Source organism: Balaenoptera ricei, chromosome 3 (genome assembly GCF_028023285.1).
Source record: "Balaenoptera ricei isolate mBalRic1 chromosome 3, mBalRic1.hap2, whole genome shotgun sequence".
Taxonomy (NCBI): Eukaryota; Metazoa; Chordata; class Mammalia; order Artiodactyla; family Balaenopteridae; genus Balaenoptera; species Balaenoptera ricei.
The window spans coordinates 120,000,196-120,024,035 of NC_082641.1; the positions used below are offsets into that span (position 1 = coordinate 120,000,196).

The 23,840-nt window shown below is 45.6% G+C and overlaps 1 protein-coding gene and 1 long non-coding RNA gene across 3 annotated transcripts in view; one reads left to right on the forward strand and one right to left on the reverse strand.

Moving 5' to 3' along the window:
• Window positions 1-23,840, forward strand: part of LOC132362601 (uncharacterized) — a 354,028-nt gene that overhangs the window by 208,410 nt on the left and 121,778 nt on the right. Inside the window, exons 4-5 of the long non-coding RNA XR_009502404.1 lie at window positions 2,493-2,552; window positions 15,219-15,308. This is a non-coding gene — a long non-coding RNA (uncharacterized LOC132362601). The remainder of the gene's footprint in view (window positions 1-2,492; window positions 2,553-15,218; window positions 15,309-23,840) is intronic.
• The window catches only part of FGF1 (fibroblast growth factor 1), a 103,256-nt gene that overhangs the window by 8,787 nt on the left and 70,629 nt on the right, over window positions 1-23,840 (reverse strand). For both annotated transcript variants that reach the window (XM_059917367.1, XM_059917366.1), the window contains exon 3: window positions 14,014-14,216. In XM_059917367.1, coding sequence (XP_059773350.1) covers window positions 14,014-14,182 — 169 coding nt within the window. In that variant the 5' untranslated portion in view covers window positions 14,183-14,216. The remainder of the gene's footprint in view (window positions 1-14,013; window positions 14,217-23,840) is intronic.

The window sequence follows — 23,840 nt, forward strand, 5'->3', positions numbered from 1 at the left end:
GTCGTAGCCATTGTTATGATAAGGAGTGAAATCTAGACTGGGGACCAGTGAGCACCCAGTAGTTCTCTTGGAGTCAGCTGACCTCTCTAGGGGTTGACTTTGTCAAAGTTTGAGGCGCAAGGGGCGCTAGAAGGAATACAGGGCTTCGGTTGGCACCTCTAGACCCCTTATTGCTTTTCCTTGTTTTCACTTAATTTCTTAGAATCAGAAATATATTCCCATGTTTCAGACTTGGAAACATAGAAGAGGAGATGGTGAATGTCTTCTCCCACTCCTTCCGGCCTGCCACTCCCAACTGATGGGGGTACAGGACAGACAGGATCCTTGCCCTTCCTCTGGGGCACGTTCTCCTGGGGAGACAGAGACAAACAAGTAAACTCCTCTGAGACATATTTTGAGTAGATCCTTCTAGAGAGATGTTATCCCTCCTGCCTTTTTTTTTTTTTTCCTATGCAAATGGTGAGATACCATACAGTTCTATACCTTGTGTTTTTCGCTTAACAACTGACTGGAAATCTTTCCACTTCAATAGTGAAGGAGTTACCTTCTTTTTGCCAGTTGAATTGTGTTCCATTATGTGGCTGTACCATAATCATTTCACCACTTCCTTATTAATATGTCTGTATTTTCTCATTTCCCTCTGTTTTCCTTATCTTCTGATTCATCCTAAGGGTGATACATAGCTACATCACCCTTACTGAAGATGCAGTTCTCTTGTCCTTGGAAGTTTTAGGCACAGAAACTCAGGGCCTCCTCTGACAAGTGGCGTTTGTTTAATCCACAGGAAGGAAAGCGGAAGCCACAGTCTCCTTTCCCACCGGTCTTCCTAACTCCGCTTAGCTCTGAGAGGTAGTCATGAGAGCACAGACCAGAGGCCTCCCCTCTCCAGCCTCGGGTCACTCCACTTGCTCCCTGAGTCATTGCTCCACCCCCTCCACTCCTTCCACACACTGAGCTCTCTCCTGCCTAAGGCTCTTGCACACGATCTGCCCTCTGTCTGGTATCTCCTCTCCTCTAATATTCACAAAGATGGTCCTTTTCCTTCTGGCCTCAGCCTAAAACTCCCTCCTCAGAGAGGCCTTCCCCACCCAAGTGCCCCTCCACACTCTGCACGACAAGTCCTTTCAGCCGGGACCCCTGCCACCCTAGTCCCTGCATCATTGTCTTTCTCGGTCCCTGTTTGTTTCCTTCATGGCATTTTGTACGATGTGCACTTATTTTTATCGTTTAGGGCTTTACTCATTAATTTCTACCTCCCCAGGGGAATGCACACTTGGGAGAAAGGGCAGGAATCTTATCTATCCTGTTCCTCCTTCAGTCTCCAGCGCCTCCCATAGTCCCCTGTGCTCCGGGTACAGACAGTATGCATTTGCTGAATGAATGATGTTAGGCTAATCGTTGCAGAGATGATTCTGTTGGCCCATCATCAGTAAGCTACGCGTTTTGAATTGTGTTTCCAATAATGCTTTGTGGAGTGAAGTAAGATGGGGCCAAGTCGAGAGTTGTAAGGGTCAAGGCTGAGCTCTGCCACTGACCAGCAGGGTGACCTTGGCTAGGCTGTTTAACCTTCAGGCTGCAGTCTCCGTGTTAGTAAAATGGGAGTGGTTTGGATTCAGTCTCTAGAGTTTTTTCAGCTCTAACAGTCTAGGAATCATGTAAATACATTTAATAACAATGCTGTATACAATAGAGTATTATTTGGCCATAAAAAGGAACAAAGTACCGATGCATGCTGCAACATGGCTGAACCTTGAAAACATGCTAAGTGAAGAAGCCACTCACAAAAACATGGCTGAACCTTGAAAACATGCTAAGTGAAGAAGCCACTCACAAAGGACTACATATTGTATGATTCCATTTAAAAGAAATGTCCAGAATAGGCAAACCCATAGAGACAAGAAGTAGGTTAGTGGTAGCCAGGGGCTGAGGAGGGGCTTGGAGAGAGAAGGGGAAGCTATGGTTAAGAGGTATAGGGTTTCTTTTTGCGGTGATGAAAGTTGATTATAGAGATGGTTGCACAAATCTCTGAATATAAAGAAACCACTGAACTGCATACTTTAAATGGGTGAATTGTAAGGTATGTGACTTTATCTCAATAATTTTTTTTTTTAATGCTCTGTATTTTCATTGACCTTTATGGTTTTCCGAGAACTTTCAAATGTATTTTGTATCAATTTCTCATCATAATCCTGTATATTTAAGAGAGACCAAAGGAAGGGAATAATCGTTTACTGATTACCTACAATGTGCCAGGCATCATGCTAGTTTCTATCTTGGTATAAAGAGTAAACAAAAGAGTTTGGACTCCAGAAGCAAACTGCATGAATTCAGATTTTGGCTTGGCTATGTATTAGCTGTGTGATGATTGGGCACGGTATTTACCTCTATTTCCTTATCTATAATGATAGTATCTGCTTCATGGAATTGTGGGGTTTAATGATCTGATGCCTGGAAGTGTCCAGTACGATTATTGTCATTTTTACTGTGTTTAGGTGACTTCATCACTCTTCACAGCATCCCTGGAGGAAGGTGGCACTGGCTCTGTCCTACAGGTAAGGAAACTGAAGTTTGGTAAGAGCATGTTTTACCAAACATTACATTTATAATCAGAGGCAAAACCATGACCAGAACCCAGACTCACCTATTTCAGGTATCCTACTTTTTCCTCTCTTTCGTACAATACCTTGAGCTCCAGTTATCAGGGAGATTGGTCCAAATCAAGCCATATTCACTTCCCTCCTTGGTCCCCCTTGTGTTCAAGATCAGACATGTACCTGATGGCAGATGACCATCCAGGATCCCATTTCATAGCCGTAGAATTGAGTGATGTTAGTTGCCTGGGACTTTCTTTCCACCTACCATCCATATAAGTAGGTATTTAGTCAGACGCGTTATAGGTGCAACAGCAGTCCCAAAGGGCAAGTCCTTTTGGGTAATCCAGGAAAATCTTCTTAAACGGACGTTATTTTGTAGAGCAGTTTTGGGTTCACAGCAAAAATAAGGGGCAGGTGTAGAAATTTACCATATGCCCTCTCCCCCGCATGGGCATAGCCTCCCCATTATCATCATCCCCCACCAGAGTGATACGGTTGTTATAACTGATGAACCTACACTGACACACCATTATCACCAAGGAAGAGGTTTTTTTTTAAAGCTTTTCATTCTCTAGTCCATTTCTGTCCTATGCCTTAAATAGTGCCCGTTTGTCTCTCTGTGGGGCTAAGTAGAGTTGACTTTGCTGTCTGAGGAGTCCCGTCTTGGCTGTGTAAACGCCCCACGGAGGTAAACATGAAGCAGAGCTGCCTGGCACACGACTCAGTCCTCGGCCCTGAGCCCCAACACCAGGGCTGTGGCACTGGTGAGAGTTCGTCTCAAGAGTTTCCTCTGTAAATGTTATTTCTCCAGGATGTCCAAGTTTCATAGCTCATTTTCACTGGATTTCTTTCTGGCTGAGTTTCTTAGGCATATATCCTTCTGCAAGCAGAGCTGGCAGGAAGGAGTAACACCCAGCGCGTTGCTCGTGTAACTGACTAGGTGTCCAACTCCCTAGTGTGACTTCATTCCAGTTTTCCAAACCTACATCCTCCCGCGGCTGCTGCTGGGGGGTGGGAAGCAGAGCGAGTGAGAGAGGGGGGCTCAGAAAGAGAGGGAGGGCCTGGCCAGCAGCCTGGGCGGAAGCAGCAGCTCCTGCCTCCTGGAGCAAGCAGGGGGCTCAGGGAAAGCCACGCAGTCACCACGTTTTCATGCACTGGCCGTCGTGTGCTGGGCGCTGTGCTCAGTGCCGGCAAGGTCCCTGCCTTCAGGGGCTGACACCCAATTAGGGGTACAGACGACCCAGAGTGATCAAGCAGCACAGTAGCAAAAACCCCACTTGTTTTTGAGCTAAAAGCAAACTAAAGTGCAACTACAACAAAAACTCTCTTTTTTTCTCTCTCTCTGTTTTCCCTTTCAAAGAAAAGCAGAAAGTAATGTGCAGTGAGAGAAAGCAAATTGCAAAAGAATATTTATGGTAAATCCTCGACGAAATTTTTGTAAAACACATAGAACAATGCGCATAGCTCATGAATAGATAGGGAGTAAAAGATGAAAAGGTGCACTCGATTCAGACCAAATGCATAGCAGTGGCTGCTCTGGGGAGGATGAGAAGGATTGAGGCTGGGGAGGGGAGTGGAAGGAACTTTCCCTTCATCCTAACTCTTCATTTCTTTAAAAACACAATTCTGAGGTAAGAACAGCCAGGTGATAACAGTGGTTCACTTTGGATGGTGGGGCTGCTGCTGTTTTCGTACTTTTGGGGGGTGGAGGGGGTGGGGGGTAGTTGATGTGTAAAGCCTGGTTCTTGGTTGGTGGGCAGACACTCAGTTTCTTGCTGCTGCAGACCCCTGTGGTGCTCTATGACCCAGTGCAGGCTTGGCCTCAGGTACCATCTAGACCTGAACATAGGTATCTGCAAAAGGTGCGTCTTCTTAAGGGCAGACAGGGAACCAGGAAAGCTGGTGAAGGGCCACTAAAGCCACACCTGCTCTGTTCATTTTCTTCTTCCAGCACCTTCCACCAGGTTAGCACCCAGCGCACAGAGGGGGAGCACCTCTTCCCTCCCATATGGGGAATTTAGGACTTGCTCTCTATGAGTGGGAGGGTCAGTGGCTCTGTAGCATCCCAAGGATGAAGGAGCGAGTACTTCTTGAAAAACGAGACAAATCATTTAGCTCTCAGGGAACTCAGTGTCCCCTAGCTCTGAAATGCAGACAGCGACTTTTGACTGAGCAGAAGAAATGGAAAGCAATTTTTAAAAAGGTGTTCTAGTGATAGATACAAGTTTCTTAGAGAAATTCAAATTTATAAAGCACTGCAGGAAGGCTGGAGGCGTTTGCCTGGTGGATTTGTAACCATAGTGTCCCCAGTGGAATCCAGTCCTGCTCCGTTTCTAGGAATGCATTAGGCTGTGCTGGTTTGGGAATAGCTGATTTAGCAAAAGTAAATGTCAAATAACTGAAATGTACCAAATCGCCTCTGCAGACCCTGCTCCTGCTTCATCCTTTGGACCCTCATCCTTTGGACGCCTTCATGCGTCTTTACTCAGGGGAACCTATGTAAGGAGGAATCCAGGGCTTTGAGTGGATATGCTGGTCCCCGACTAGATGTTCTTCCTTTTTTTCCTGAGGAATTATAAGCCGGTATCTCTGGCTTTCTCTTCTGCTCCTCAAACCCTTCCGTTTGCTATTAATAGTAGTTTATTCACAGTAAGACACATGATCCCTTACTTTCCAAGGACAGAAAGAAGGAACAGGAGTAAGGAGGCTGCCAGTGGCAAGAGACATGAACCTTGGGCACCATCCTAGTATCTTCCTGTCCTGCCCTAGGAATTTTTACAGATAAGATTACAGCGGGTGCGTTCAGCGGGATGAACGCCTGCGGACGGAGGTTCTACTTCTGCAGCACGTTCCTCCGTGGCCTTTAGAAGAGGCCTGCTTTCCACCTCTGCTCTCCAAAGAGAAGCCAAGAGAGATTACGTGCCTGGTTTATTCTGGGTTGGAGACTTCCCGTCCTTTGCCGTGTTTACCCAAAATGAGGTCAGCCTCATTCAGAACTCCGTGAGGTTGTTTTATGTCAGTGGCATTTATAATTAAAACGTAGCCACAAGCCGGGCGCCGTAAAACATTAGAGAAAGACGGAGTAGAAATAAAATGGAGTTTGTGGGAAAAAAAAAAGTTCCAGTGGTTTGGAATAGGCACACACGCACATATATGTATACACACACACGCACACGAAAAAGACTTTTCTTAGAATGTGTGAAGGTGTCTGCTTCTCCTTTAGGGTCTGAAAAAGGTGCCTGGGAAATTTTGATATATAGTCCATGGACTGTGTGATAGTTAAAAAAAAGTTTACCTGGAAAAACCCCTTCTGTATAAGCAGATAAGGGACGGGCGGGGAGGAGAGGGAGGGCGGCCTTTGGCATGGCACCCGCGAGGGAGAGCGTTCCTGCCTGAAGAGTAGCCCCTCTTGCCTGGCAGCCTGGCAGCCTGGCCCGGCTCTGCCCACCGTGGTCCTCTGAAAAGCTGTTTTAACTTTTGGCCCAAGCTGATGGGGAGCACAGTGCCTTCACCATTAGGTGCCGAGTGGTAGCAGAATGGGAGTCCGGACTGCCCCCAGAACTAGGGGCAGGAGGGATTCACTGAAGGGAAGGAGCCTACCCTTTCTAAAGGGCTGCAGAGTAGGGTTCTTGGGACCAGTGAACTCCTCTACTGCCTTTAGGATGTGGTTTGATTTATAAATATTTGATTGGCACACACTCTGCTCAGGAACATTTCCATTTGTGTGGTGAGCGGTGCCGGTAATCCTGCTCCCCGTGCAGCCCTCCTACGTGCCTGGCGAGGCGAGGGGGTGCGCGCCGCAGGAGGGGCTGCAGGTTTGGGGTGCTCGTGAGCATTTTCCTATCCTTCAGTTACTGTTCCGGTTATGAATCCCGTCCAGGAATAAGTCACGGCCCCCTTAGGCAGAGAGGGAACTCCAGCAGGAAGAGCAGAATCAGGCATGGAGCTCCTCCTTGCTTTGCCCAAGACAGCTTGCCGTGCGGAGAGGTCAGACAGGGCAGGGCTTGTGGGGCTGGCGCCTGGGCATGAGGTACCTACACGCCAGGCCTTGAGAGCTCCAAGCCTGGACAGTCCCGGAGACGCTGAGATGGAGGGAGCTAGTGTAGCATTTGCCTAACTCAACAGACTCCCAAGATCATATGGTTAGATAAGGAAGGCCGAGCAAGCCTCAGGATGATGATGATGACGATAAATTCCATGTTCCAAGCACTTATCATGTGCCTGGCAGGGTGTTACACACTTTCACAAACTACCACACTTAAAATTGCTACTTTTCTATGAGGGTGGGTACTGTTGCCATCCTTGTTTTTAGAATGAGGAAGCTGAGGCACCTGGAGGAAAAGTAAGTTCCCCGAGGTGACAGGAAACCAGTAAGCAGCAGTGATGGGCCCCGCACCTACACCCATCTGACCCACACAGTGGACTGTGTGAATTCAGCAGGTTTATCTGATCAGTGTGCGGATGCACGGCTGTGGTGTTGGTGTCGGGGGTGGTAGTGGGCCATGGAGAGAGTCCTGGAAGATGCAGCTGTGGGTCGGTGCCAGGTTTCCCAGTTACTGGCTGGTGCCAGGCCCTGTGTTCACAGGGTTAGTTCACAGGGCAATTAGTTATGAATGATAATTAATAACCTCACAGGATCGTGGCTAAGAGGAAATGAAAGAGTCTAGTGCAGTGCTTGGCGTATATCAGGTGCTCGATAGATGTTTATGGAATATATTGTTGAATTTGAATTTACCTGCCACCAACACGGTTCATTAACTCATCAAATTAATATTTCTTGAGCATGATCCCAGCTGCCAGGCAATGTGCTAGACACACAAATTGCAGTGTTGAGCTGTAAGAGACAAAGTGCCCGTCCTCAGGGAGCCCAATGAGGGAGAGAACCATTAATCGCACAAGTAAATGTGAAGTGATAACCCCAAGGAGGGCTGCCTGGTCCACGAGGCACTCCTCAAACGCCCTGTGTCTGAGATGGAACAGGTCCTGTTTCCCTGCCCCTGTTCCTCCTCCAGGAGTCTCCCTCTCCTGGTGACACGACCATTTACTAGCCTCCCCAGGTCAAGCCCTAGGAGTCAGCATGAAGCTTCTCACACCCTGCCCCCAGTGCCCCTTCTCACAGTCTGCAGCTCTCCTCTGTCATCCTGCCTGGCCTTCCTGGTATGGCAAAGTAACAAACATCCACAGTCTGCATTGCTAATTTCCTACAGCAGTGGTTTGAGCCATCGTAAAGGGGTGAACCAAAAACATCTTCTCGGGCTTCCCTGGTGGCGCAGTGGTTGAGAGTCTGCCTGCCAATGCAGGGGACACCGGTTCGAGCCCTGGTCTGGGAAGATCCCACATGCCGTGGAGCAACTGGGCCCGTGAGCCACAACTACTGAGCCTGCGCGTCTGGAGCCTGTGCTCCGCAATAAGAGAGGCCACGATAGTGAGAGGCCCGTGCACCGTGATGAGGGGTGGCCCCCACTTGCCGCAACTAGAGAAAGCCCTCGCACAGAAACGAAGACCCAACACAGCCATATACTAAATTAAGAAGAAAAAAAAAAAAAGTTCAAAAACATCTTGTCTGCAGGCCAGAAATTCCCACCAGTGGAGACCTTTGACTCAGGTCTACATTACAGCAGCCCTTACAGAGTCATCCATCGTAGTTTATACCACTCCAAGCAAGGCCTTGTGTTAGGTTCTAGGAAACTGATTCTCTTGGAGGTAGGAAGAGGACAAATTTTTGAAAACTTCCCTATCTTGCCCAGGGCAGATCAACTGGCTGGGCACAAAGAAAAGCTGTGGGTAAGACCTTCAAGGTGGTGGAGGAGTAAGATGTGGAGATCGTCTTCCTCCCCACAAATATATCAAAAATGCATCTACATATGGAACAACTCCTACAGAACACCTACTGAACGCTGGCAGAAGACCTCAGACTCGTAAAAGAAGAAGTAAAACTGGGACTTCCCTGGTGGTACAGTGGTTAAGAATCCGCCTGTAAATGCGGGGGACACGGGTTCGATCCCTGGTCCGGGAAGATCCCACATGCCGTGGAGCAGCTAAGCCCGTGTGCCACAGCTACTGAGCCTGCGCTCTAGATCCCGTGTGCCACAACTACTGAAGCCCGCGCCCCTAGAGCCCATGCTCCACAACAAGAGAAGCCACCACAATGAGAAGCCCATGCACCGCAACGAAGAGTAGCCCCTGCTTGCTGCAACTAGAGAAAGCCCACAGGCAGCAATGAAGACCCAACGTAGCCAAAAAAAAAAAAAAAAAAAGTAAAGCTGTCACTGTTTGCAGATGACATAATACTATACATAGAGAATCATAAACATGCTACCAGAAAACTACTAGAGCTAATCAATGAATTTGGTAGAGTAGCAGGATACAAAATTAATGCACAGAAATCTCTTACATTCCTATACACTAACGATGAAAAATCTGAAAGAGAAATTAAGGAAACACTCCCATTTACCTTTGCAACAAAAAGAGTAAAATACCTAGGAATAAACCTATGTAAGGAGACAAAAGACCTGTATGCAGAAAACTATAAGACACTGATGAAAGAAATTAAAGATGATACAGACAGATGGAGAGATATACCATGTTCTTGAATTGGAAGAATCAACATTGTGCAAATGATTATACTACCCAAAGCAATCCACAGATTCACTGCATTCCCTTTCAAACTACCAGTGGCATTTTTCACAGAACTAGAACAAAAAATTGCACAATTTGTATGGAAACACAAAAGATCCCGAGTAGCCAAAGCAATCTTGGGAAAGAAAAACAGAGCTGAAGGAATCAGGCTCCCGGACTTCAGACTATACTACAAAGCTACAGTAATCAAGACAGTATGGTACTGGCACAAAAACAGAAATACAGATCAATGGAACAGGATAGAAAGCCCAGAGATAAACCCATGCACATATGGTCACTTTGTCTTTGATAAAGAAGGCAAGAGTATACAATGGAGAAAAGACAGCCTCTTCAGTAAGTGGTACTGGGAAAACTGGACAGTTGCATCTAAAAGAAGGGAATTAGAGTACTCCCTAACACCATACACAAAAATAAACTCAAAATGGATTAAAGACCTAAATGTAAGGCCAGACACTATAAAACTCTTAGAGGAAAGCATAGGCAGAACACTCTATGACATAAATCACAGCAAGATCCTTTTTGACCCACCTCCTAGAGAAATGGAAATAACAAAAATAAATAAATGGGACATAATGAAACTTAAAAGCTTTTGCACAGCAAAGGAAACCATAAGCAAGACGAAAAGACAACCCTCAGAATGGGAGAAAATATTTGCAAATGAAGCAACTGACAAAGGATTAATCTCCAAAATACACAAGCAGCTCATGCAGCTCAATATCAAAAAAACAAACCACCCAATCCAAAAATGGGCAGAAGACCTAAATAGACATTTCTCCAAAGAAGATATACAGATTGCCAACAAACACCTGAAAGGATGCTCAACATCAATAATCATTAGAGAAATGCAAATCAAAACTACAATGAGGTATCACCTCACACCAGTCAGAATGGCCATCATCAAAAAATCTACAAACAATAAATGCTGGAGAGGGTTTGGAGAAAAGAGAACCCTCTTGCACTGTTGGTGGGAATGTAAAATGATACAGCCACTATGGAGAACAGTATGGAGGTTCCTTAAAAAACTAAAAATAGAACTACCGTACGACCCAGCAATCCCACTACTGGGCATATACCCTAAGGAAACCATAGTTCAAAGAGATTCATGTACTGCAGTGTTCATTGCAGCTCTATTTACAATAGCCAGGACATGGAAGCAACCTCAGTGTCCATCGACAGATGAATGGATAAAGAAGATGTGGCACATATATACAATGGAATATCACTCAGCCATAAAAAGAAATGAAACTGAGTTATTTGTAGTGAGGTGGATGGACCTAGAGTCTGTCATACAGAGTGAAGGAAGTCAGAAAGAGAAAAACAAATACTGTATGCTAACACGTATATATGGAATCTAAAAAAAAAAAAAGGTTCTGAAGAACCTAAGGGCAGGACAGGAATAAAGATGCAGACATAGAGAAAGGACTTGAGGACACAGGGAGGGGGAAGGGTAAGCTGGGACGAAGTGAGAGCGTGGCATGGACATATATACGCTACCAAATGTAAAATAGATAGCTAGTGGGAAGCAGCCGCATAGCACAGGGAGATCAGCTCGGTGCTTTGTGACCACCTAGAGGGTTGAGAGGGAGACCCAAGAGGGAGCAGATACGGGGATGTATGTATACGTACAGCTGATTCACTTTGTTATACAGCAGAAACTAACACACCATTGTAAAGCAGTTATACACAAATAAAGATGTTAAAAAAATAAAGTAAAATAAAAAAAAAAAGGAAAAGCTGTGAAAGTAGGTTTTTTGGTTTTTTGTGTTTTTGCCTTGCAGAGCTGGAAGGCGTACAGTTCTACCTTGCATAATTTATGTAGATTTACCTGAATATTTGATTGGCTTTTAGAAATATTCTTCCTGAAGGAAGTCTTGGAGTGTGGCTCTCTACTTGTCACCGTGGTCTCCAGTGATGCTCAAACTAATGATCAAAGAATAGAAACCATTCCCTCGCCAGGCTGTGCCAACCACTCAGGGATCATCCACTCCATGCCTGCCCAGGTTGATTCTGTTTCTGAAGAAGCTTGAAATTCAGAAGGATTGTGGCAGTACCATCACTGGGCAGTAGAGGGCAACAGAACCACATTTACAGGGCGCATCCATGGTAGGAAGGGAGTCCTCTGGGCTGCAGAATCTCATAAGAGTTTTCAGCTTTGTCAGGCACACACAGGTGAGGAAACTGAGCCTCAGTATTTTCCCCCAAGATGAGATAGCTGGGAACACTGGAGACTTTTACATTGCTAGACAAGAGAGAATGATTGGAAGGGTCTTGGGGATGGGGGATGGGAAGCTGCTTTGGCAGAGTACTTTATGCAAAATGGAGAGAATGGTAATTGTCTAGTGCTGCTCCAGTTAGAAAGTGGAAGCATAGGAATATGAAGTCAAGGTTTCTGTCTCTAAATCTAGGGCCCCTGACTCTGCAGGGGCTATGTGGATTATCCAGTTCTCCTGGCATTGACAGGTACGGGGATGTATTTCTGCTCACTCACCCGACTTTGATTTCTGTCCTCCTTGGCCCTTGTTCTTAGTTCTAGACTAAGTAAATAGGCCAACGCAACGACTCTGAATGTTGCCAGAGAGGCCTTGAATCAAAACCTGAATCTAGACCCTTGGCTTTCATGGAGGGCAGTGTTATTGAAGAGAAGAGACTAGGCAAGGTCCTTAAGTGTTGTACTGTATCTCCATGTGCCGCGTTGAATACATGGAAGTCTTGGTGGTGGTGGTGGTGGTGACAGTGGTGGCAAGAATAGCCACACGTGCTGAGTTGTTGCTCTGGGTCAGGGGACTGTGTCAAGAACTTTCACTGTGTTATCTCATGGAACCCTCCCAAGGAGCCTGTGAGGCAAGTAATATCATTCTTATTTTACACGTGAGAAAAGTGAGGCCAAAACGGTTAAGTAACTAGCCCAAGTTCACTTGGAAAGTAATTAATCCAGCATCACTTGTGTGCAGACCGCCTCACACAAACTCCTACGCTACCGTATGCTGCCCTCCAGGGCTCCTGACATCTGAGGTCGGGCAGCTGAATTCGCAGCACTATGCAGAAGTTGTCCCGAAGTTCCATACCCAGAGTGCAGTCTATAATGTTAGCAGTGAAGTCATCTACCATTTGTACAGAAATTCCAGTACTTGGAATTGTAATTGTAGCTTCTTGTTACCCCAGAATTTAAGGTTTCCCAGAAGAGCCAGCTTAACGCCGTGGAACGCATCACCAAGGTTGTTTCTTCTCCTGGGACTCTAAGGACCAGAGAGCATTCCCGTTGGTTCAGAAAGCTAAGACTTATTAGAAATGTTTAAAACCTTTGAGAAATTACAGCTTGTTCCCTTTGTGTTGTATGAGGCAGATCACATGAATTGTGTAGCTTGTCTGACACAACACAACAGACTGCAGTCTGAGTCCATTTATTTGCAGTAAACATTGCTTCTGTGTTTGACCTACTCAGCAGTCTTTTTTTTTGCTTCACTCTGGTACCTGTTTTGCATCGGGTATAAGGTATTCAGCAGGCCCATCTGAAGACAAGCCATCAAAACCAAGCTGAAAAAATCTCACCCTGCAGCGTCCAGCCCCAACCTCAGCCTTCCTGCTCCTCATCTCAAGGGTCTGCTTGGTGGGCGGGAAGGACAGGACAGTGCCGCCTGGTTTGGTCAGCGCTGACTTCCGTCCCCACCACCTGTGCATCTGAGGATGGAGAGTGAGCGCCACTGGGGTGGCCGTTTGTGCTTAGTGCCTGCAACCTTTGGTGCATATCCCGTGAACAAGAAAGACTACCTGATATATAAACCGTCACATCAAAGCCAGTGTTCTGCATTCCATTTTAAAGCCATCCTGCAGCAACCTTAATTTCCACCCATGCTATTCTGTGTCTCCTGATTTCATCCACACATTCCTTCTCTTGGTGCGTGACACGTTTGACCCTTCAGACCCTCTTAGCAGGGACCAGATCTGACTTTTGGCTCCTCTCCAACATCTAATGCCTTGGTGGTGCTCAGGGATTGCCTGAACACATCACAGTAGGACCCAGACACCTAACATCAAACATACACACCACCGCCGGAAGTACTAAAGCAGAACGAAGAGATTTTTGTTATTAGATACTCAAGGAGATTCTTTTCTCCAAGGTCGTACCTCCATTTATCAACACCATCTGGGAGCTGGCCTGGCAGGAAAGCCCGGAAGAGATAGTCAGCCTTTGGCTGGAATCGCTCTTGCCCTTTGGTTTCTATAAGGTCTGGAGAATGACTTCACTCCTCCCGGTTACCACAGACACATCTGCACGATACGCAGAGTGAGAGCAGCACAATTTATGATGTGTAAGACTACGATTATGAACTAGGATTTCACAAATCAAGCCCAGTGGAAAGATAACCTGGAGAGTCAGTTAACTTGAAATTGAGCCCGTGTCTTTGTGGGGGGTTTACCAACCCTACCCCATGTGGCCCTTCCTGTCATGGAGCGAGCGGGGCCCTGGGGACCAGACCTCTCGCTAGTTACAGAAATCTGGAACAATTGAACATTGGGAACCAATCTGATCTCACAGCAGTTGTGTTAGGTCAACAGAGAGTCCTCTTAAACTCTTGAAATAGGACCCCTTTAGGCAGGCTGTAGCCTTCACAACTCCCCCTTTTCCACACCTAGACCCTTTACAGCTTGTTCCCCCTGCCTCTGAGTGTGTCATGCCTGAACAGAACCTTGGGGAAGAGGGTACAGCCCGTCTTTAGCTGTCCTCCCTTCTTCCGTCCTTGACTAAGGAAGACACCAGAAAGGTCAGATGGGCGCTTACTGTGCTGGTCACTCCGGTCCCTTGTCCCATCCACTGTGCCATCTGGAAGGATCCTCAGGAAGTGGCCCCCGTTGCTACAGTAGAGGAGTTTGGGCTTCTTGTAATTCCCTGGAGGCAGATTAAACTTCTCGGTCAGGGCTGTGAAGGTTGTGACTTCCCCTTCAGCCATGGCTGAGCAGCTCCTGGTTATGGCGCTTTCAAGGCTGTAAGAAATTAAACAACCCTGTAGAATGTTCTTCCAGCAAAGGTGCAGCGTGCACTTTTAAGAAGGGAAGGAGAGCCTCAGGGCACAGGCTCCTGGGCGGGTGGTAACCACAGACTGCCCAGGTGCTGTCCACAGTAAACAGGCCTGTGCCGTGGCCAGTGGTTAAGGAAGGATGGTCCCTGGTAGGGGAGGGATTTTCAGGCATGTCTCACTTCCCAATTGGACACAGCTCTGGACCAGGCTGTGTGTTTTTTAGAACATCAAATTTGATCATTTTGGCGGAGAGGAAAAAAAATAATGTTTTGGTCCCTCCTTCTGATCCACACACATCCTCAAATTAAACGCCGAAGTTGCACTAAAATAACACTCAGGGTCTGGCTGAAACCCACAAATGCCGAGAGGCCAGCACTGAGGTTGTGCCCTCCACCCTCCCACTGTTTTGGCCAGGTGCTGAGGCCCTTGTATGGAGATAGCCCCGGGAGCTTGGGCATGGGAGACCCATGGGGAAGGCGGGGGCGGGGTAGGTGGCGGTGAGGGGCATTTCCGAGATAGCCAACAGTTAATTTGTAAAGGACAGTTCTGGGTATACTGGTGGGAACAGAACCAGAGCTGGAGAAGAAGGCACATGGAGGTGTTCAGTGGGGTTTTTAAAGGGCAGTCACTGCCAAAGGACATTTTATGGGGTGGAGCATTTTGAAGGTTCTGCTAGCTATTGCCTGGGTCCACAGCTTCCTGTGTATCATCAGATCACACAGGGAAGACGGGTAGTCTGTTCCTGGGACTAAGGCCATCTTCCTCCTAATTATTTTCTAATGAGACATACTTACTGTTGACACAGAAACCACCATACTGCCTATTATAATCCTCTAATGTTGTATATACCCACTATGTACAAATTTATATTTTTAATGTAAAAGTGCATCAATGACACCGCTGAGGACTAAAAAGCAAAGCCAATAAACTTCAGTATTTTAAAATATCTACTTACCCCACCATTTAGGAGAATGAATTGGTGATGACTACAAGGACTGTACAAGAAAGAGGTGAAGAAGAGACTGGAAAACCAACATGAGAACTTCATCTTATAAGAGTGAGTAGGTGCTCATTGTACATGTTGATTATCAAGTGCCTTTATCATAATAATGATCATCATCATCGTTAACATATTGTGGGCTACGAGGTAACTCATGTCCTCCTCACCATAATTCTTGGAGGCAGATGCTCATGTTATCCTCATTTTTTTATAAAGTGACACCAAAGCTTACAGCTGCTCAGTGGCCTGTCCAAGGTCAACAGCTAGTAAGTGAGCCTCAAAAGGGGTCTGTTGAAAGAAAGCCCTAACTTGCCTTTAATCGCCATGACAAGGTTAAGTGACTTCACTGGTACCGCAGTAGTATTACTAGAAGTGGGGATTTTACCCATTGCCTGGCACATACATCTGCCCCCACGATCTGATCATTCATTAAGTTACTCATCTGTGACCCAGGTATTGGCTCTCGCCACCAGCAGCCTCCGCTTTTGCCCCCATGCATCTCTTCATTTCCCAGAGAACCCAAGTCACCAGGTGTTAGGAGCCCTGTGAACTTGACGGAAGGCCAGCCAGCCTCCTGCATTTCTCACACTCCCCATCCGCGCATCCTTGGAGCGGCCTCACGGAGCTGCTTGCATATAAGGTAGTTCCATCAGAAATCAAGGGAGCAATTTGGGTGATTTGTTCTGGTGACTTTGGAATTAGGGTTCATGTTGGAAGCCTCCACGTGTTTCCTCTGCTCTAGGCATTTTAATGTGTCTAGTACATCTCTCCCAGTCTACAGCCACAAGGGCTGTGGTTTGAAGTCCCTCCAAGGACCCCCAAAGAGAGTTTTGCATACACCATATAAACTGTCTTTAAAGTCAGACCACTCCAAATATCCCCTTCACATATGGTGAAACTCTGTCTGGCCCTTTTCACAAAGTCCAATAACAGATGGAAAATTAATTTCATAGACATCAGTTTCATAGGGCAGACTGCAGAGTTCACCTTGCACAGCACTTTGCATTTCCTTCCCAAATCCTCACTCTCTCTTCCAAAGCCCTCTCTTTATCCACAAGCCTCTGAGTCTCTGTGCCCACCTCTGTCTCTCTCACTCTCTCTCATTATCTCTGTACTCAGTCCTTTTCCGTCCCAGCCTTTCAATCTTCCTCTCCCTCCGCTTCCTCACTCTGCTCCATTCTGGATCCCCTCAATGTAAAGCAATTTAGTGCTTCCAGACATGGGCATCTTCACCCATCACCTCTCATTAGCATACAACAATGATCCTTCTTCCTTAAATTACAGTTAAGAGATAATCCATATTTTTTTGTTCCATCAGTTTTTTTTTTTTTCAAGCACTTACTGAGTACTTAATTTGGTATAGGAGAAAATAATCATATACTGGTGGTGGCCATTTCACTGTACAAAGAGCCATTTGTGTTGTCCATCTTAGACGGGCAGAATTTTGTTTCTTGCTGTCCCTGGATTTTCTCAAATGGAGATCCGCATTAACCCTGGTTGTGCAGCAATTGCGTGGTGAGGACAGCCTCCCTTCTAGATCCAGCACCCGTGGGGAGTCTCCATTAAGTTGGTTTCTATGTGTTGCATATGGATTTGGCTCTACCCATTTGCATTCTTTCTTCCATCCCACTGGGATGAAGGGAACAGATGCACCAAAAGACTGGCCAAGGTTGGAGGCATCATTTCTGGCCAAGAATTATACTGATGCTCACATTCATGTGTGTGTAAGCCATGAAGCTAAAGGCCCTCTGTCAGAGGCCGGTGGGCATCCCCTCCCCCTTGATTGCATTGCAACCTGGGGTTATACAAGCCCATGCCTCTGTTCTCTGCCTTCTCCCCCCAGTAAGAGGAACAGTGATGGTGTGGCTGCACCGACTTCAGATTTCTCCCATCGCCCTTAAGTTCAGATCCATACCTGAAACCTGAAGGTGACTTGCTGATGCCTGAAAATAAGCCTTGTGTCAATGTGAATTCGATAGACTGTATCAGTGGGATTATGAATCAGCCAAAACATACCAAAAAAATGAAATCTCTTTTTGCTGGTGAAGGGAACTGCAGAGGCACAAAATTCCCCTCCCCTTGTTTAGCTTTATTTAGAATTTACCTATATTTTTAGCAGTGGTTGGTCCAGAGTTCCTTGCCAATCTAGTATTTGTTAAATGATAGGAATGAGGAAGTATATGACATGATAAAACCATTAGGCAGCAGCTTTACCAGGCCCTTGGGGATTTTCACAAATTACTCTAACAAATGAATCCATTAACTATGTGAAATCAGGCATTGAGCATAATTTATAAGCCCTGCTTGTGGTTAGTATTATCATTTTGTTGGCTGTCAGGGGAAGGGGTTATCTGTGTGTGTGTGTTGGGAGATGGAAAAGACCAAGCCCAATGGACTCCATGTCATCGTCGTGTGCTAAGCCCAGCCCTCTTGAGATTTGGGGCCCTGGGGAGATTTTTCTGGACTTACCAGTGACACTAAAGTGAGGGGAACACCAAGCCTATTGGAACGTCCATGTTCAGCCTGATATATTTTGTTAGCTGTAGCCTCTGGAAGAGATCCTGAACTCTGACACATGGACAGGATGTTAAGTATACGCTCTCACACAGGAATACAAGAGTCACTTTTCAGTGTGGGTGAGTGAGCAACACTGTACAGCCCCAGCTGCACACACATTGGCTCTGGGAGCCTGGGCAAGTCATTTGTTCCTTCCGAGATGTTTCCTCTAATAATCCCCACCCAGCCTACCTCAGGGTTGTCTGAAGGATTAACTGGGCACAGTATTCATAACACTACTTGGAAAGCTTACAACTGTGACCTGACCTCTAGGAGATACGAGTAAGTGGTTTTGTTCAACTAGTTGAAGCCTGATGTGGTCTAGGTCAGCTGCGACTGAATGCTTAATTTAAAATAATTTTTTCAGTTGGTATGGAAATAAGAGTTTTTCCTTCCCTCTCATATTTGGCAGAAATTAGCTAAGCCCCTCCTCCCTCATCATTTAAGCCACAAACATAGTAGAGAAGATGGAGGAGGCAAAGGTAAGCCATCATTATGTAAGAGAGAATCCAGGTCACTGTTTCAGACTCAGTTCTCAGCTTATCGACAGTTATCGAAGGAATGTTGGTGAAGCTTGCTGTTTCTAGGACACGTTAGTGTTCAGTTTGGCCCTGGTGGCTAGGTCAGAAGAGAAGCTGTGGTTCTAAGAATCAAAGGAAGGCAAACAGTGATGTTTATTTTTTTAATTTTGTTTTTAACTCCTGTCACTGCTTAAGCAATGCAGAATACCCACGAAGGAGGATATTTTGCAAAGTATATTAAGCCACTGAAGGTAGATGTGTAGGCATCTGTTAAGGTGATAATTGGGTATGTGTCCTCAAACCCATCATATGTAAAACAGATCTCACCTTTGGTCTCAAATATGCCCTAAGTCCTTGATCCCGTATCTTTGAATGGAATCACCTAAAAGCCTTAACTCTGCCTTAGAGATATTAATTAACCTTAGAATTTGATAAGTCAAATATGCATGTTTAAACGTTAAGGGTAACTACTAAAAGAAAAGAAATAAAATGCATTAATTCCAGTCAGCAACTGGTAGGGGTAAGGGAAAAGAGGTGAAATAAATAGAATTGTACTTATCCAAAGGAATCTAGAAAAAAGAGAAAAATAATAGAAATGTTTTTAAAACTTGCTCCTAATTAGGTGGCAGAAATAAATTCAAATACATTTATAATCACAATAAATGTAAATGGGCTAAATTTACTAGCTACTGGATTTTTAAAAAATCCATCTACACTCTGATTACAAGAGACACATTTAAAACATGAGGACACAGAAAGGTTAAAAGCAAAAGAGTGAAAAACAGACACACACACACACAAAAATAGACACCAGATGTTAACAAAAAACTAAAAGTTGGTATGGCAATATTAATATAAAGTAGGTCTAAGGCAAAAAGAATGATCAGGAATAAAAGGGATCACTGCATAATGGTAAGTGGATCAATTCAACAGAAAGATATAAAAATTCTAAACGTGTATACTTAATGACATAGCCTCAAACTATATAAAGTGAAAATTGACAAATACGTAAAGAGAAGTTGTTGACCAATTCACAATGACGGTGGGGGTTTTAACACATTTCTGTCATAAATGATAGCGCAAACAGACAAAAAAATATTAAGGATGTGGAAGATTGAAATACACAATTAACATGTTTAATGGAATGAACCATGTAAGAGAACCCGGCACCCCACAATTAGTCAACACCGTTCTTCCCAAGGACACATGGAGCATTTACAAAAATTGACCATGTACAAGGTCATAAGACAAGACTCAGCACAAATAGAATTCATTTTGTTGAGACTATTCTTTGGTTAGAATAGAAATCACTCCCACCCATTGCACTGGTGACAAAGCCCTTTCATCTGTCCCTCTTTAATGTCTCCTAGCATCACCCTCCCTACTCCATTCTCACTGTGCTGCCTGAGTGCAGGTGCAACACCTTCTCTCACCTGGGCTGCTGAGGCAGCTGGCAGCGGCCTCTCTACTCCAGCACTGCTCTCTTCCAGTCCACTTTCCACCCTGCTGCCAGGGACCCTTCTAACATGTGAAAATGAGCATCCCCCTCCTGCTGAAGATCTTTGACTGTGTCAGTGGGTGCCCTGCTGCCGTCAGGATAAAACCCAGACCCCACCATGACCTGTAAGGCTTTCCTCATCTGGTCCCCACCTAACCTTGTTGCCTTTTCTCTTATTGGCCTGCTCTTCTTGGAGTCCCCCCATACCCTCACACTCACCCAGCCACGTTCTCTCTCTCCCGCTTCCTCCACCCTTCCACCATTGCCTTTCTAAGTCATACTCATCCTTCAGAAATTCATCTCAGATATTTCCTCCTCCAGAAAGCCTGCTTGGACACATCCCCAGCCCTGACATCCCTACTCTTCCTCCATCCCACACACACCAGTTCAGATTAGTTGATTCCCTAATGCTCCCATAGCAGCATTCCATTTACTCTCTGTCACAGCACTGGGTGTAATGGCTGTGCATATTCCTTGCTTAAAGCCTTCATTGTTTTCCCCTTGCTCTGGGATAAAGACTGAGGCCAGAACAAGGCCTTTGGGGCTCTGGGAGGACCAGCCCATGCCTCTTCCTCTGCCTCATTCCTCACCTCTCCAAACTAGCCTTCCACTTCCTTGAAACCATGCATTCCCGCCTACCTGAGGACCTATGCTGTTCCCTCTCTCTGGAGAACTGTTCCTCTCCTCCTCCTCTTTACCCCACTCACCTGGTTAACTCCTACTTTTTCTTCAAGTCTTAGTTCAGTTGTCAGTTCCTCAAGGAAGCCTTGCCTGACTTCCCTTAGTTGGATCAGGTTCCTCTAGTTCTCACGGGACCATTTAACATTTCCTCAGAGCTCTTAACTTCAGTTTCTAATTACACCTTCATTCTTGTGATTATTTAATTCGTGTCTCTCTTCATGACTGAGCTGTCAGCTCCATGACAGTACAAACCAATCTGCCTTGCTCACCATGGTATCCTAGTACCTGGTAAAATGCCTGGCACTGAATGGGCATTTGATAGATATTTGTTGGAAGCGTGAATGAATATAATTTAACTATATTTTCTTGACGGTCTCCTTCATTAGTCTCTGAGGCCCTGAACAGACACTGTGCCTTTTCTTTCTAGACCCAGCCCTTAGCAGGTGGCTGCACATCACCAGTGTCTTATTCACGTTTGTTGATCGAATACCAGGCCAATCCCATCTCGGGAGCCTCTCATGGAAACATATTATCAGGACACCTAATTAGAAGGTGATGTCCTACAGTTATTAACAGAGTAGCTAAGCCAAGAGCCCCCATGTATTTTAATTGGGTTCAAATTAGGGCTGGAATATCCTACCCTTGGTTAAAAGCAGGGCCAAACCTGGTTCCCATCTTGTAGAATATACTTCCTTCTTCAAAGGAAATAGTAAGGAAATAAAGGATCTAAAGGAAGGGGTCAGACCCTTTGGTCTCAAGTCTGACCTCCTTATCTGACCAAGAGAAAGTTGGTAGGGTCTGGAAAAAAGTTCCAGGTGTTATTATTTCTGCCAGGGAGTGTCAGGTTGGCAGGGACCCACTTCATTCCTCTGGTGAGGAAAGGGAGACAGTGTGTTCTTCTTTCTTTTTTTCCTGCTCCACCCTTGGTGATCTGCACCAGGTCTGAGGAAGGAATGGAGTCATGGCTGACTGTCTTGGGCTATCACTTCCGCATGCTTCTCCTAAAGCAGTTCTGTTCCATGAGCTGAAATCTCATCTTCCAAAGTTAGCAGTAAACTATGGACGTGGCATGGGATGGACTTGACTGTGGTGTGTAGGAGATGGCTCCTACAAGTTTGTGAAAGCCAATTATTAAATATTCATGAATTTTGCGAGCCAGTTGTTGAACCATTAGTAGCTTGAAATTGGCCCCAGTGAGAGTATTTATACCACAGAAAGTGGCAAATGCTTTAAGTCAAGGCTTTTTTTTTTTCTTTCTCTCTCTATTCTTCCTTTTCTCTGCCTCCCTCCTTCCCTCTCTCCCTTCCTTCCTTCTTTTTTTCCTCTGACTGCTAAACTCAGGTTGGAGTCCTGGCTGGACACTCACTAGCAAATTACTCAGAGCCTCAGTTTCCTCATCTCCAGAATGGGGCCCCATAACTGTAGCTATTGCACAGAGTTCTATAAGTCTTAAAAGATAACGCATGCAAAGCGCTGAGCCCAGCACTTGAAAACTTGTAAGCATTCAATAGACGTTAGCTTGATTATCAGCCTCTGTATATCTTATTGTTTAGTTTTGCCAATCATCCGTGCTATTGACTTAGGACTGAACAAACTTGATTTTTAACATTTAGTGGTATTTTAGCAATATTTGAAAATATCATTTTCTAAGTGATAGGGTAGAATTTTTCCTTATCACTGATGTACAGTGAAGCTCTCTTCTCATTTGCTTAGGTGCTATGATATACTAGTGACCAGTTCTCAGTATATTTCTTGGGTTTGTGTGTGTTACTGTCCAGGATGACAGAGAACCTGTGGGGTCAGTAGTCTTCGTCTCCTGTTCTTTAATTTAGGATCCTTCTAATCCTTAAGAATCCCAAAGTCACTGAGAATAAACTATTCCCTGGCTTCCAGAATCAGGTATTATATCAGGGAGATCAAGATGTCATACTCGGGCTTCCCTGGTGGCGCAGTGGTTAAGAATCCTCCTGCCAATGCAGGGGATACGGGTTTGAGCCCTGGTCCGGGAAGATCCCACATGCTGAGGAACAACTAAGCCCATGCACCACAACTACTGAGCCTGCACTCTAGAGCCTATGAGCCACAACTGCTGAGTGCGCGTGCCACAGCTACTGAAACCCGCGCACCTAGAGCCTGTGCTCCGCAACAAGAGAAGCCACCGCAATGAGAAGCCCACGCACTGCAACGAAGAGTAACCCCCACTCGCCGCAACTAGAGAAAGCCCGTGCGCAGCAACGAAGACCCAACGCAGCCAATAAATAAATAAATAAATTTATATTAAAAAAAAAAAAGATGTTATACTCTGGTTGACAACTTCTACTCAGCACCTGCCAGGAACAGGATGCTGCAGATGTCCTGAAAATTTACAAAAGAAAAGAAAGGGAAAAAAAGGAAAAGAAAAAGAAAGGCCTGAAATCCCTAATCTGTAATTCTGAAATGCAAAAGACTCTGAAAACCAGAAGTCCTTTCATAACTCAAATGTGGCAAAACCTGACCCAAAGTGTCCTTAGACTATTTAAAGTCTTTATTCTACTTCGTGTTAATATTTATATAATCTGGTGCAGAGGTACTGACATGCTTGATTATAGGCTACTAGACCAGCGTCTACTGGAGTTGTTCCATAATATTACAGTATACATACCATACTACCTTTCTAAAATCGCCCAAATTCTGGATTCTGAAACATATCTAGCCCCAAGTCTTTTCAAATAAGGGATTCTGGACCTGTAGTAGACATCACAGTGTCTGCCTTTAAGGAGTTTACAGTTTGGCCCATACCAGACTCATCAAGCTGTGCTTCAGATAAGAGGGGCATAGATGCTTAGACAGAGTGTAGCCGACAGGAAGTAGGGGATGTTCATCCAATTGGGCTGTGTCACCCAACTGCTCAATCCCAGCCTTAGCTCTCATACTCCTCAAGGAAGAGTAGAAAATATGAGCAGACATATACATTCTGAAGACTCTCCTCCAATATCCTTCATTCCTTCCCTTGATTATGGATCTTTAATTCTCTGCAGTCTGGCTTCTCCACCCCTAAAACACTTCCCCCATAGAGCCTCATTCAGTTGGAGGTCAGGAATTATTTTAAGTGCTTAGAGAAAACAGCCTCCACTCGAGAGGAAGAAGAGAGCGCTCCCTGACGCAGCGGTGTGCTCTGCGGGCCCCAGTTCTGTCTGAACTTTAATGGTACGTCCCGGGCCAGAGCATCCTGCAGGCACTTAGCCATCCTGAAGACCTGCACACATCTTCAACGGAAATATCCTTCCTGCAGGCTGACGCTTTAAAGCCCTGGGGCTTCGAGCCAAATGCAAAGTGATTCTGCAGGGCCTCTGG